Genomic DNA, 15,346 nt, shown 5'->3' with positions numbered 1-15,346 from the left:
AGGGGACACGGGTTCATGCCCCGATCCAGTAGATCCCACATGCTGCGGAGCGGCTGGGCCCGTGAGCCATGGCCGCTGAGCCTGCGCATCCGGAGCCTGTGCTCCACAACGGAAGAGGCCACAACAGTGAGAGACCCGTGTACCGCAAAAAAAAAGAGTGTACAAGGGTTCCCTTTTCTCCACATCCTGTTCAACATTTGTTATTTGTGTTCTCTTTAATGATAGCCATTGTGGCAGGTGTGAGGTGACATGTCATTGTGGTTTTGATTTGATTCACCAATTATTAACACTTGCCACCTCTTTGCACTCTCTCTCCCTGCTTTCACTCTCACACGTTTATTTCATATAGCATGACTTTAACCCTAAAAACTTTACCATGTATTTCCTACCAAGGTCATTCCCTCACATTACTACAGTAGTTATCACACTCAAGAAATTTAACATTGATACATTACTATTATCTAATATATACTCCCTATGCAAATTTCCAACTGTCCCAGTATCACTCCTTATAAATTATTTCCTCCAATCCAGGATCACACATTACATTTTGTTGTCATGTTCTCTTAAACTTCATCAGTCTTTTTTTGTCTTTCATAACACTAATTTTTTGAAGAGTCCAGGAAAGCTGTTCTGTATAATGTGCCTTTTTAAAACAATTATCACAATTCCCACCCCACGCCCCCCGCCTCATGATTAGATTCAGATTAAATATTTTTGGCAGCCCTCTTACAAAGATGTGTCCTTAAAAGTTACACATTTGGGGGCTTCCCTGGTGGCGCAGTGGTTGAGGGTCCGCCTGCTGATGCAGGGGACACGGGTTCATGCCCCGGTCCGGGAAGATCCCACATACCGCGGAGCGGCTGGGCCTGTGAGCCATGGCCGCTGAGCCTGCGCGTCCGGAGCCTGTGTTCCGCGGCGGGAGAGGCCGCAGCGGTGAGAGGCCCGCATACCGCAAAAAAAAAAAAAAAAAATACACATTTTGAAAAGGAGAAAGAGAATAAGGGACTATATCATCAAGTGCCAAATTATGTTAAGTAACTATCATAATCTTATGATCAAGTATGGCAGACACACAGATTTTCAGACCACTCTTCAAGAAAGCACTCATTACCCAGATGAGAGGAGAGTGCTTGGCTGATAGCATCTTGCTGTGAGTCCCTCCAGTGTCAATATGAGGTCACTCTCTTTTCCAGGTAGCCACTAGTCAGTGACAGTACAAAAGCCTAGCCATTTCTGCCCAATACAAGACTTCTCTAATGGACAATCTTAGCTCCAGATCTTTCCACGGAGCTGGCAGAAACTCTGGCAGGTCAGCATTATGTTCTGATAACTCCTGCTCAGTCCTGCTTCCTCCCATTTTTTTTCACTGATACTTCCCAAGAAATCGTTTGTACTTCTAACTCCAACTCAGTGTCTGCGTCCTGGAAAACCCAACCTGAAACATTCTCGTTTAAGAGATGAAAAAAACTGGAGATAGTGAACTCTAAGTGCTGTTCCAACTCATAGCTGGAAGATGACTTATCTACTAGGATTTGAACAGAAGCAAACTGACTCCAGAGTCCAAAAACTAATCACCTTCATATTATAAATCAATGTAGTATTCTTAAAATATTGTAGGCTCTCACTATCCCTTAACTGCAATTTTCCTATTTCTCAGCTTAAGTATTTCCAAGAAAATCATCCTCAGAGAAACCATATCTTTTATTTGACACCTGTTAACACATAAGCCAACTTTTAGCTGAGAGTCTGTGGGACTGCTAATAATCCTTTACATACTATTTTGTTATGTATTTTGAAGATTATAATGTAAAAAAATTATATAAACCCATGCCCCAGTAGGAGCACGGAGTCTTAAGCACTGGACCACCAGCGAAGTCCGAGACCAGTATTCTTTACCACATTATATATCCCAATGACAGATGCTATTAATGAATCTAATAGTAATACTATAATCTGTTTTAAAATAATTCAGTGGGAGAAAATATGGTGTATAAGAACAGTGGAATAAAGTTGCAATAACTTTAGTTGGAGTCCCATATCTGCTACTTCCTTTTGCTGTACGACTTTGGGCAAACCACCTGACCTGAGTCATAGGGTTGTAATTGGGATTAAATATAAGTAATGCAGGACTTCCCTGGTGGTGCAGTGGTTAAGAATCTGCTTGCCAATGCAGGGGACACGGGTTTGAGCCCTAGTCCGGGAAGATACCACATGCCACAGAGCGACTAAGCCCGTGTGCCACAACTACTGAAGCCCTCATGCCTAGAGCCTGTGCTCCACAACAAAGAGAAGCCACTGCAATGAGAAACCTGCACACTGCAACAAAGAGTAGCCCCCGCTTGCCGCAACTAGAGAAAGCCTGTGCACAGCAACGAAGACCCAGCATAGCCAAAACTAACTAAATAAATACATTAAAAAATATATATATTTATATATATATATAAGTAATGCCCTTAGTTGAGTGGCTGAAACATCATAAATATGTAATAAATGGAAAGCACTATTAAAAATGAATCTTTTTTGATTATCTCCTAAATGCCAGGCATTACACTGATCTCTGGTGATACAAGACAGATCAGTAACATCATTCAATCCTTGAAGAGGATTTTAGCATAATCATGAGAAAGAAGAAAACTAAAAACTATTTTTTTAAAAAATTCAAATAGATTCTAATGGCTGATTAGTTCATTTCACTAAATACCAAAACTTTAAATACTATACCAAATGACTTCTTATTTTGCATACTTCTGATTAAGAAATAACAAGACATTAACATTAACAAACTTTATACCCTTCACCCTTAATATCTAGCAAATAAATACATCCAAGTTATACATTTTTAAATCATTTTTATTTAACTAATTTTAATAACACTGTTTTAGCTGGTGGCAGCTGCCCCAAACCAAAACAAAGCCATTGTGAATGCTACTCAACATTCTCAAAGTAATCCAGTTTGTTTTTGTACTTGGAATATAGTTAAACTATTGACATCACATAATCAAGCAAACAGCAGTACATATTATATTATTCAAAAAGATTTTATGCATTTCATTTAAAAAATCATTTTGCAAGAGGCTTCAGCTTTATCAACAATCTCATTGACACATTCTATACTCCATGCTCTCAAAATAAAAAGTGCCCTAAAACTAACCCTTAGTTTTTTACTGACATTAATGATTACTATTCAGGGTTATAGGAACTGAAATTTAACATTTTACAGTATAAGAGGCAATAAATTACTAATATCTGTTGACACAAATTCCACTCAAACTAAATACACCATTGATACACTCACAAAGACATTTTGTAAATATTAATATGCTAGTTTATATGCTGCAGTGCAAAAGAAGTGACACCCTAACAGTTTCCTGAGCTTTAGGAGATTAACAACATTTTTCTGACTACTACTCTCCATTTAAAATAGGCTCTTTATTATATGAAGCCATGTCAAAACTATACAATTAAATTAGGTTTTTGGAGAACTGAAAAGATTGGACAGAATTATGGTGGCTTAGGGTAATGAAAAAGTTTTCAAAGCAAAAGTATTTACAAAGCTACAAAGGATACTATGGATTTACATGTAGTATAAAGATCAAAGATAACCTACTGATTACCAAATGATCACAAGTATTCCTTCTTTTTTTTCAAAAATATTACACTGACTTTATTATAAGTTATCTAGCATTAAATATACCAACCTGTAGAATATTATACATTTTGACACATTCTTCCATAATGCCCAGTAAGGAATAAAAGATAAAATATTAAAAATCGAGAAAATAAACATGCTCTTAGGAATGTTTTTGCATGGGAATATGTCAGCAGAAGTGAAAATGATTTCTCATCAGAACTCTCTATATCCTCAAAATTACAAAGACCGAGTTTCTACTTCAATTTTTTCTTCTGCTTGTACTACATCAGGATCAACATGAACAACTGGAGGTCGCAGGATAACTTCAGGCCCTCCACCATATATAGACTGTAGAAAATTCCATGTTTCTTCAGAAATCTGACCAGAATCTGCTCCTAAAATTAAGTATATAGAGAAAGAATATTTACAAACCTACATATTCATACTGCAAAAGCTTTCATAATGTACCCCCAGCATGAATACTCTAGGAATAATTGAGAACTTTTGGAACATGAATCTTCAGACTACCGGCCCATACTGTTATAAGTTGCAACTTTATGGTCTGCCTTATAAAGTTAGAGATCCTTTTTCCTGCCTCCTATTAACAGCCTTAAAATCTTTCTTCAGATAAAAATTAAACATTGGCAATTTTTCCACTATTTGTCCTAATTCATGTATGAATTGCATCATTGAGCTGGATATAAAGGTGGTATAGATGGCTAGTGATGATATATTCTTAGCAGTGTGACAAATTACAAACAAGTAAAGGCTGAATAGTATTAATCAAACTTACCTTGCCTGAGTATCACATTGCCACATTTGGTGCCTGCAATTTTAGTGTTATCAATAGGACCTGGAGGATCTAAGTCAAAAGGAAAAACAAATAATCAAAATGTACAAATGCACCAAAGAACTGCATATTTCTATGCCTGAATTAATGAAGGATATAACTGTATAATCAGATTATTTTTTAGTCACATTATTATAGTCAGTTCTTAACTGTCTTCTTCTGAGCTTCTTCCTTTTTGGGTCTTAATTCCCCCAAAATGGAACCAGGAAAGAAGCTGAGAGAAGTTCTCTCATTACCATCCAAAATTTAATAAAAATGATTTCTTAAGCATCCATTTGGGGATTACAGGTTAAAATGCACTTTTAATGCTACAAAAGAACAATTCTTTGTAATTTAAAAAGAAATGCAATTCTTGGTTTTAGACGATCGTTAAACTAAAAATAAAAGCATTATAAAATGAAATGTTAAAATGCATCCTTTTTTTTTTTTTTAAAGCTGCGCCCTGCAGCTTACAGGATCTTAGTTCCCTGACCAGGGATTGAACCGAGGCCCTCAGCAGTGAAAGTGCATAATCCTAACCACTGGACTGCCAGCGAATTCCCAAAGTGCATCCTTTTTTTAAATTAAGGAAAGAAACCTTGTTTTCCCCCTGGATACAAAAGTACAGTGCATGTTCATTATCAAAAACTGTTTAAAAAAAAAAAGGCACAAGAAGGAAAAAGATACTGTTATCCTACTACAGAAAGACAGGCAAACTGTTCTAGTACCTTTGAGGTCTTTCTGCCTTTGCATATGTTTGCCTTTTTCTTTTTTTAAGCAAAAGTTTCCAACTATGCATACTGCATTATAACCTTTTTCATATATCAAGAACATCTTATTTTAAAATTTTAAACAGTGTTACACAAATAATTTTTAAAGTCCACATAGTATCCCATTGTAATGGATAAACTATAATTTAACCAATCTTATTGTTGGAAGGATTTTTTTTTTAATTTTTCAATGTTAAGATCACAGACTAATTTTTATTCAGTTCTTTTATATCTGCTATGAATATGCTATAATCTGTGAAAGTTTTTAAAATATTAAAAATAACCAACATATAAACTAGAATGTACGTTTTTTTCTCTCTTGTTCAGTAGTGTAATCCCAAGTGCATGTAGATATTCAAAAAAACATTTGTTAAATAAACAAAAAATCTGCAAAGAATTTCGTCTTTCAGTTAAACACTTACCTCCATCCTTACCCTTCACAAAACTTTCCCATTCTCTAAACCACTGCATACTGATGCAATAAAAAGTAGCTGGAGAATCCTCCTCTTGGAATGCTCTGTTGAGCTACAGAGGGAAAAAAAAATTAGTCATCTAAAATCTAGAACTTGCCTTGTAACAGAACAATACAACCATTCTACTTCAGCATCTGATAAGGCCAATTCCTCACACACAAAGAATGTGACTTACATTGATGCTAAGTTAACTTAATACTAGGATACATGGTAACACCTAATAAACATTCTAGGTTATATCTCAAAGTTTATCAAGTATACACAAAAGGGGCATAATGATTGGATAAGTGAAAATGGTCAAGATAAAGTTTTCAAAGCAATAAATACTCCACATATTTATTAAAGATCTAATGTGTAAATCTTATTTAAACATACCATACCCACTGTCTACATCTTACTTCCATTCACTTAAGATACTGGTAGACATGTTGCTATTATAAACAGAATGTTGAAACGAAAAGTTCTGTACATGTTATTTCATACACAATAAACATATATATAGGACTTCCCTGGTGGCGCAGTGGTTAAGCATCCTCCTGCCAACGCAGGGGACACAGGTTCGATCCCTGGTCAGGGAAGATCCCACATGCCGTGGAGCAGCTGAGCCCGTGCGCCCCAACTACTGAGCCTACGCTCTAGAGCCCACAAGCCACAACTACTGAAGCCCGCGAGCCACAACTACTGAAGCCCACGCACCTAGAGCCCATGCTCCGCAACGAGAAGCCACTAAAATGAAGAGTGGCCCCCGCTTGCTGCAAATAGAGAAAGCCCAGGCACAGCAACGAAGACCCAATGCAGCCAAAGATAAATAAATAAATATTTTTTTTAAAAAACAACAACATATATATAGGATAAATTCTCAAAAGTGGTGGGACAGTCCTTGAAGACATTCCACTTCCTCCTCTAGTCCTAAAGCCCAAGAAATGGGTATGTGACTCAAACTAGGCAAAATTACTAGAAATGGAAATTTTCAGAGGAGTAACCTAATGATTGGAATAGATTCATTCCAATGTCAATTTTGTTAGCTATACAGGAATACCTGGTTCCTGAATTTCTGGAGGTCTGGTTATTCAATTTTTCTTTTCAATAAATTTCTTTTTTTGCTTAAGTTAGCCAATCTGACTTCTATGACTTTCAATTAAAAAAACGAATTGGGGAGCTTCCCTGGTGGCGCAGTGATTGAGAGTCCGCCTGCCGATGCAGTGGACACGGGTTCATGCCCCGGTCCGGGAAGATCCCACATGCCGCGGAGCGGCTGGGCCCGTGAGCCATGGCTGCTGAGCTTGCGCATCCGGAGCCTGTGCTCCGCAACGGGAGAGGCCGCAGCAGTGAGAGGCCCGCGTACTGCAAAAAACAAAACAAACAAACAAAAAAACCGAATTGGGGAGTTCCCCAGTGGCCTAGTGGTTAGGATTCTGGGCTTTCACTGCCCTGGCCCGGCTTCAATCCCTGGTCGGGGAACTGGGATCCTGCAAGCCACGCAGCTCAGCCAAAACAAAACAAACAAAAAACCAAACAAACAAAACAAACCCAACAAAACAAGACGAAACCAAAAACTAAACTGACAGAAAAATTGGCATAGAAAGAAGGGAACAGGGGCTTCCCTGGTGGTGCAGTGGTTAAGATTCCGCCTGCCAATGCAGCGGACACAGTTTCGAGCCCTGGTCTGGGAAGATCCCACATACCACAGAGCAATTAGGCCCGTGCGCCACAACTACTGAAGCCCGCGTGCCTAGAGCCCGTGCTCCGCAACAAGAGAAGCCACCACAATGAGAAGACTGTGCACCGCAACAAAGAGTAGCCCCCGCTCGCCGTAACTAGAGAAAAGCCCGTGCAGCAACGAAGACCCAACACAGCCAAAAATAAAATAAATTAAATAAATAAACTTTAAAAAAAGAGAGGAACAGCAACAGAGCCTGAGGAAAATGAAGGGTATTTGAAAATTATCTAATTGTAATAGTGTGAAAAGACAGTGAGACTCCTGAAGGTATCTCATGCTGGGTAACTAAATGCCCACGGCACATACTACGTATGGACAAAAACAGTGAAGTTCAGCTCATTTCTCCCCTATGATCAAATCTAATCCAAACCCTGCCATTGTCCCCAGAGATCCTTATAATAATAGCTCAGAAGTACCTCTATGATCTGGCCCCATGATTTGACTTCATCTTCTATTACTTTCCTCCTCATTTATTGCACTTGTGGTCACACAAACCTCTTTGTTATTCCCAAAATCAAGCAGATACATTCCTGTCTCTCAAAGCCTTTGCATGGGTATCCCTTCCTTTTACAGATATTTGAATATCTCCCTCACCTACTTCAAGTCTTTGCTTAAATGTCACCTTTTCAATGAGGCCGATCTTGATCACACTGTTTATAACTGCACCTGACTCCTCCCCTCATCACTATACCCCTGATCCTCTTATCCTGTTAGATATCTTCCTTTACCATAGAACTCATTACCTTTTGATATATAACGTATCTGTTATTTATTAAATGTAAGCTCTTTGAGGGCAAGGATCTTTCTGGAACACAAGGTAGCTGCTTCCACAGAACAATGAAAGACAGTGAATAATGTTGTGGTTGCCTCTGATGAAATCAAGGCATGTTTGTCTCCAGGTAAAGAATTAAAGTTTGGGGCTTCCTTGGTGGCGCAGTGGTTGAGAATCCGCCTGCCGATGCAGGGGATACGGGTTCGTGCCCCGGTCCGGGAAGATCCCACATGCCGCGAAGCGGCTGGGCCCGTGAGCCATGGCCGCTGAGCCTGTGCGTCCGGAGCCTGTGCTCCACAACGGGAGAGGACACAACAGTGAGAGGCCCGCGTACCACAAACAAACAAACAAAAAAAGAATTAAAGTTTGGACTTCCTGTGATGTACAACTTATCCTTAGAGAACTGAGATTTCTGAAATGTAATGTTAGACTGATTCTGTCAGATGAATCCATTTCATTCACAGCATTACCAGGTTTGGACACTTTCAGGACTTTCTTTCTCTCTGGCATTAGGACATTTCTTCCTTATGTGTCTAGGTGGGGGCTTTTGAAAATTGAGTTAAGTATAATCACCCCAGTTATTTAAAGGCATCTGTTTCTCTCTAGTTCTCGGAAATTAAACTGTTGCTCTAAAAGGAGTTCCACCTCTCTACTCTCTTCTAAAATACCTATCAGAAAAGCATTGGATTCTGTATCTATCCAACGTGTCAAAACTTCTGTTTTCTACCTGTTTATCCTTGTGCTTCATTTTAGGAGAAACCCTTCACTAGATCTTTCAGTACACTAATAAGCTCTCCAGCAGTATTTATTCTGCCATTCAATCAACCCAACTATTGAGTTTTGTTTTGTTTTTAGGATACAATATCCTTATGCATCTCTCTGAGGATCAATCATTTATTTTAAGGCATAACTTAGGAAGACACAATTCTTTCTAGGTATTACAAGCTAAGGTAACGCCTTCTTTAACCAACCCAAGGGTCCACATTCACTGCTCAATCCAAGCAGACACCTTCATGCTTGCTGCTTAGTAAAATGCAGGAGGCAGAGTGCTGAGATCACTATTAGCATCTGCTGCTTCCAAGCTTAAAGCCTGTGTGGTCATTTCCCATGACGTTGGTTCGCTTCTTCAAACTGATCCTATCTGCTTTCTCAATTTTTCAGAAACTCCACTTAATTTCCAGTCTGGCAAGGGTACCTATTTTTGTACTCTAGTGTTCTGTTTTGTTTTTTTAAAATTTTTTTGTGGCATGCGGGATCCCAGTTCCCTGACTAGAGATGGAACCCAGGCCGCCTGCATTGGGAGCTCGGAGTCTTAACCACTGGACCGCCAGGTAAGTCCTGTTATTTTTTAATTTTATACTAAGACATTGCTTTTCTGCTTTTTTTCAAAGGGGTGGTGGTAGAATAAGACCAAAAAAACCCTAGTGTTATGGAATAATTATAGACTTGCATTTTATAAAACAGCTTCATTAAAGTATAATCCACACAGTGTAGTGTAAAGTTCAATGGTTTTCAGTAAGTTTATAATTGTGCAGCCACCAACACAATCCAGTTTAAAACACTTCTGACACTCCAAAAACTCCCCTGTGCCAGTTTACAGTCAATCACTTCTTCTCAGCCCCAGGAAGCCACTGACCTACTTTGTGTTTGTTTTTTTAAATTAATTTATTTATTTGGTTGCACTGGGTCTTCGTTGTGGCTCAAGGGCTCCTTAGTTGCAGCTCGCAGGCTGCTTAGTTGTGGCAGGCGAACTCTTAGCTCTGGCATGCATGTGGGATCTAGTTCCCTGACCAGGGATCAAACCCGGGCCCCCTGCATCAGGAGCACAGAGTCTTATCCAATGTGCCACCAGGGAAGTCCCTATCTTTTTTTTAGATATTTCATATAAGTGGAATTAGACATTACATAGTCGTTTTTGTCTTGTTCCTTTCACTTGGCATAATGTAATGTTCCTAAGATTCATCATATTGCTACATGCATCAGTAGTTCTACCATTTTTATGCTTAGTAGTATACCACAGCTTTTTTATCCATTTGCCACCTGATAGACATTTCAATTTCCAGTTTGGGGCAATTATGAGCAATTCTGCTCATGAACATTTGGGTACAGGTTTTTGCAGACATAAGTGTTCATTCTCTAGAGTAAATACCTAGGAGTGAGATTACTGAGTCATGTGCTAAGTGTTTGTTTAACCTATAAGAAATTGTCAAACTGGTTGTCATCCGGCATGTGACACCACATGCCCATCGACAGTGCTTATATGAGAATTCTAGTTGCTCTACATTTTTGTCAGAACTTGATATTGTCCACTTCTTTATTTTAGCCATTATAAGAAGTGTGTAATGGTATCTCACTGTGGCTTTAATTTGCATTTTACTGATGACTACTGAGTGTACCTTTTCATGTGCTTATCACTCATATCTTAAGGATAATGTGTATTAAAACATTTTCTTATTTTTAAATTGGAATATCTATCTTCTTGAGTTGTACGAATTCTTTATATAATCTGGATATATACAAGCCTCTTGATGATAAATGATTTACAAATGCTTAGAACTGGATTTGGGCCTACCTTCCTAACCTACAATGTTTCTTCCAGTATCACCATTGTTGGTCTTACTGAATGTCTCATTTCCTGAGATGATATCCCATATCACCTCTGATTATGTAACTAATTTTACACAAAATAAGTGAAGCAATGGGCTCACATCCATAGAATTCACTGACTTTACCATATGGCATCACCTAAAAGTTGCTGGCCTACTGAATACTGTTTTTGTGCCTGGGTGGCAAAACACTGTGGGGTTGGTACTATCCTATAGGATGTAGTATATGCCCCAAACTAGAAACAACCCTATGGTGCTGTTTTTCCCACAACCAGAAAACATGAGAGTAAGTACCAGGTAAAGGAAGTATGAGAGTTTATCTATTACTACCTACTGACACAAAAGCTTTTTTGCTTCTAATTATCACAACTTTGGCCTCTACTAGTTTAGAGGTATTAGGTTCCAAAGGGACACAACAATGATTTTACTGGACTGGAAGATGAGACACTCCTCTGGCCATTTTGGGTTCCTCATGTCACTGAACCAAGAGGCAAAGGGTGTGGGGCTATATAAAAAGTAGAATAAAATGAATACTACACAACAGAAACAAGGAGAACTATGTCTAAAATCAGGTTATACCCACTGTATTAGTTTCAGAGGGGGGCTACAGCAAATCACCACAAAATCTGTCTGAAACCAGATTATTTTTTCTCTCAAAGTTCTGGAGGTCAGAAGTCCAAACCAAAGTGTAGGCATGACCGTGCTTCTTGTGGAGAAGAAGGGGAGATTTAGGGGAGATTTGGTTCCTTGCCTCTTCAACCTTCTGCTTTGTGAGTGTATATTCCAATCTCTGTCTTCTATCTTCATATGGCTTTCACCTCTTCTCTCTGTGTATCTCTCCTCTGTGTATATCTTTATAAGGGCACTTATCATTAGACTTAGGGTCCATGCAGATAATCCAGGTTGATCTTGTCTCAAGATCCTTAATTATATATAAAAAGACCCTTTTCATAAATAAAGTCAATTCACAGGGATTAGGACCCGGAAACACCTTTTTTGGGGACCAGCATTCAATCCACTATAAGCACCATTCAGTATTTCCATATCCACAGATTAAAAGCTCATAGACAACTAGAGAAATCCAACACAGGCAAGACTACAAAGAGCTCAGACTCTTCAGGAACGAAGGTCTGGGTTACTTTATCAAGTAAATAACCAGCTGAAGTGCTGGCTGAGAAAACAGAGAATATGAAATGCATAGTTACAAGCTGTAGACACATATTTCTTCCTTCCCCCATGCACTGGGTTGGCCAAAAAATTCATTCGTTTTTAAGTAGAACTAAAAAGACACCTTTTTCATTTTCACCAAGAATTTTATTGAACAATGTATTCACTAACCCAACGAACTTTTTGGCCAACCCAATACATATTTGTAAATATTTCTAAATTTGTGAAAAATTACCAATTTATTTTTCCTTTCTTTCATTCCTCTATTTCATATAAGGTGTGTTGTTGGTGGTTAATCTTATGGTTTATTCTTTAGATTGCAGAATATAAAAGGGAGATTATGACTAAACTGACTGAACTAAATATGAATGATCATCATCCAGAAATGGATATACTGACTGATGGGACTTTGGGTTTCCCAAGTTTAGGGAAAGGATAAATGCTGCATCTATTGGTACATGAGCTAGCTGCATCATGTTAGGCAGAAACATGATACTATTGCTACTGTTGTTGCTCATGTATGAATGCATATGACAAGGGGGGCAAACTATACTGTATTTAATGTTTGTTAATGCATCATTTCCATTCATTCTTACACTCTCTTCTATGAAAAGAGAAGATTTCATTTTCCAGGATCGCTTGCCAGTAGCGCTCCAGATCAGTCACTGCCAATGATATATGCAATATATGGAAGGCACAAGAGAAAGAGAAACTTCCCCCACGTCCTCTGGTGGCAGTTGTGGCAGGACTGAGGCCTCCACAGATGGCACAAGTAGGGTTTTGCCACCACTTCCAAGCATCTTCCCAAGAATCCCTCACTTGGTGCCATAGGCAGCTAACATCTTTATCAGCAGCATCCTCAAGATAACCCACCAGGGTCCTGAGATTAGCAGCTTATCAAGTCTATCAAGTTTCTGAGCATTCTCCTGAGACTTGCCAGTGGTAAGCAACATAGGTAATTTCCAGAAGCTTTGTGCAATTAAAAAATTCTTTTTAGCTTTGAAACAATCTCAAACTTACAGGAAGACTCCAGTACAATATGAATAAATTTCCTTTTCCTAGACCATTTCAGAGTAAGTTGCTAAACACACAAGGACTTTTTCCTACATATTTAACACAAATGATAAAAATGTGGAAATTAACATCGATATAATACTAGCACCTAATCCTCAGACTCCATCAAGTTTTTCTAACTGATCCAATAATATTGTTTATAGCCAAAAGATCCAGTTCAGAATCACTTGTTGGGACTTCCCTAGCGATCCAGTGGTTAAGATTCCACGCTTCCACTGCAAGGGGTGCGGATTCGATCCCTGGTCGGGGAACTAGGATGCCACATGCCGCTCAGTCAAAAAAAAAAAAAAAAAAACAACAACAAAAACAAGCAAGAATCACTTGTTGCATGTAACTTCATATTTCCTTTCAGGTGGCACAGTTCCTCAGTCTTGACTTTCACGATCTTGACAATTTTGAAGATTACAAGCCAGTTGTTTTAAAAAATGTCCCCCAATTTGGGTCTGCCTGGCTTTGCTCATTTGAAACTCAGCTTATGCACTGTCTACCAAACAAGTGATGCTGTGTTCTTCTCATTGTATCCTATCCTAGCACATGATTTTGATATAGTCCACTGCTACTGATGTTCACTTTAATGACCTCATTGAGTTGGTGCCGGACTCTTCTTGCTTAGTCTTTTCTCTTCAAATTTAATATGTATTTTGTGGGGAATAAGCTGAAACTATGTTAATATTGCATTCCGCATCAGTCTTTCAATTTATTCACTTATTTATTTATAACAGTATGAACACAATATCTCCTATTTTGTTTAATGCATTATAATACCATTATAATATATTTTGAAGCATAAATTGTCCCAAATTTGGCAAGTAAAAGTCCCTTCAAGTTGGCTTCTGTGTACTTTTGACATTTCCCCATGATTCTTCAAAAACTTCTTTAATTCCTGGAACAGTAAGAAATTCCAAGCTCATCTTGTAAGTCCTCTGCCCTGGCCCTGAAAGCAGCAATTTCTCCAAGGAGAGCTGGTTCCTTTTACTAGAGAAAGATATTTAGAAGCCAAGATCCAAAGAGAGCTAGGTATGCTCAATCCTACTGGAGTTATTACTGCTTCCAGGCCTTTTCAGTGCCAGAGTTAGGAAATTAACTTAGGTACATCATTTATTTCTATATATGTGTACACATACACACATGTATACCTGTATATGTATATATGTATCTATCACAGTGAGTTCACAAAGATGCCTACAATTTTAATCCAATAACAAAGAGTCCATTTTAGTTTCCTCTCTTTCGATATCTGTAACTCCCTTATCTGACAATAAGAAATTTGGCTCTCATTACACTCATATTATCTGATCAACCCTACACATGGAATCAATCCCTCAATTTTACCACCACCACTAAGCTGTGCCACCTCACACAGCAATCTCCAGCCAACACGGGCATCCACTGTTACGTTGCCTGGGCTCCAACATCCTTGACCAGGCCCACACCACTACACAGAAGCTTTCTTTACCTTGTCTGGGCTCTGAGACCCCACTCTGAGCCACTGTCCCCACTCCTACCTCCAGTATGGCAGCCTTCCAGATTTCCTGAAAGTCAGCTATGGTCTTCTTGATCTTCACTGCCCAGTCTTTTTAGTAGTTATTTAAGTCTTTCATTGCCTGTATTTCTATTCTACTTAAAATACTTAGAAAGGCTTCTGTTGATCAAACCCTAATGTATGGGACTTCCCTGGTGGTCCAGTGGTTAAGACGCCATGCTCCCAATGCAGCGGGGCCGGGTTCAATCCCTGGTCAGGGAACTAGATCCACATGCATGCCGCAACTAAGAGCTTGTATGCCGCAGCTAAAGGTCCTGCATGCAGCAATGAAGGTCCTGTGTGCCGCAACTAAGATCTGGCACGGCCAAATAAATAATAAATAAATATATATTTTTAAAAACCCTAATGGATGGATATAGTCATTAGCCATTTATTTAAGCATTCGTGGAATGAACTACTTTTAATATTCTACTAAAATTTGCCTCCTTATATTCAGAAAGCAAATGAGGCTCAAGCACAATAAATCAATCCACACCTGCAATATCTTCCTGTGTATGTGAAAATTTCTTTACTTTAGGCAAGGGCGCGCGCGCGCACACACACACACACACACACACACACACAAAACACCCCTAAATCTATGAAAAGGAGCCTGTGGCCACAACATGGAATGTACTGTTCATCTATAATATCTGCTCAATTAACTTCTCCCCTTCTTTTACTAAAAGAATCTCAATCTTCCCTTATAGAATTATCCCTCCACCAATATAATTTCAATAGAAATATCAATGAACATGCCTCTCAGGTGACTCAAACTC

General features: G+C 38.8%; 1 protein-coding gene across 8 annotated transcripts in view; it reads right to left on the bottom strand.

Annotated features, from left to right (window-relative positions):
* Nucleotides 1–2,832: 2,832 nt before the first annotated feature.
* USP33 (ubiquitin specific peptidase 33) overlaps nt 2,833–15,346 on the bottom strand; it is a 62,692-nt gene continuing 50,178 nt past the window's right edge. For all 8 annotated transcript variants that reach the window (XM_059075100.2, XM_067044057.1, XM_067044109.1 and 5 more), the window contains 3 exons: nt 5,656–5,758; nt 4,428–4,496; nt 2,833–4,029 (listed from right to left, as the gene is read on the bottom strand). In XM_059075100.2, coding sequence (XP_058931083.1) covers nt 3,872–4,029; nt 4,428–4,496; nt 5,656–5,758 — 330 coding nt within the window. In that variant the 3' untranslated portion in view covers nt 2,833–3,871. The remainder of the gene's footprint in view (nt 4,030–4,427; nt 4,497–5,655; nt 5,759–15,346) is intronic.

This window comes from Kogia breviceps, chromosome 1 (assembly GCF_026419965.1).
Source record: "Kogia breviceps isolate mKogBre1 chromosome 1, mKogBre1 haplotype 1, whole genome shotgun sequence".
In the NCBI taxonomy this organism is placed as follows: Eukaryota; Metazoa; Chordata; class Mammalia; order Artiodactyla; family Physeteridae; genus Kogia; species Kogia breviceps.
The sequence above is the reverse complement of the archived record's forward strand: the minus strand, read 5'-3'. Positions and strand labels throughout refer to the sequence as shown.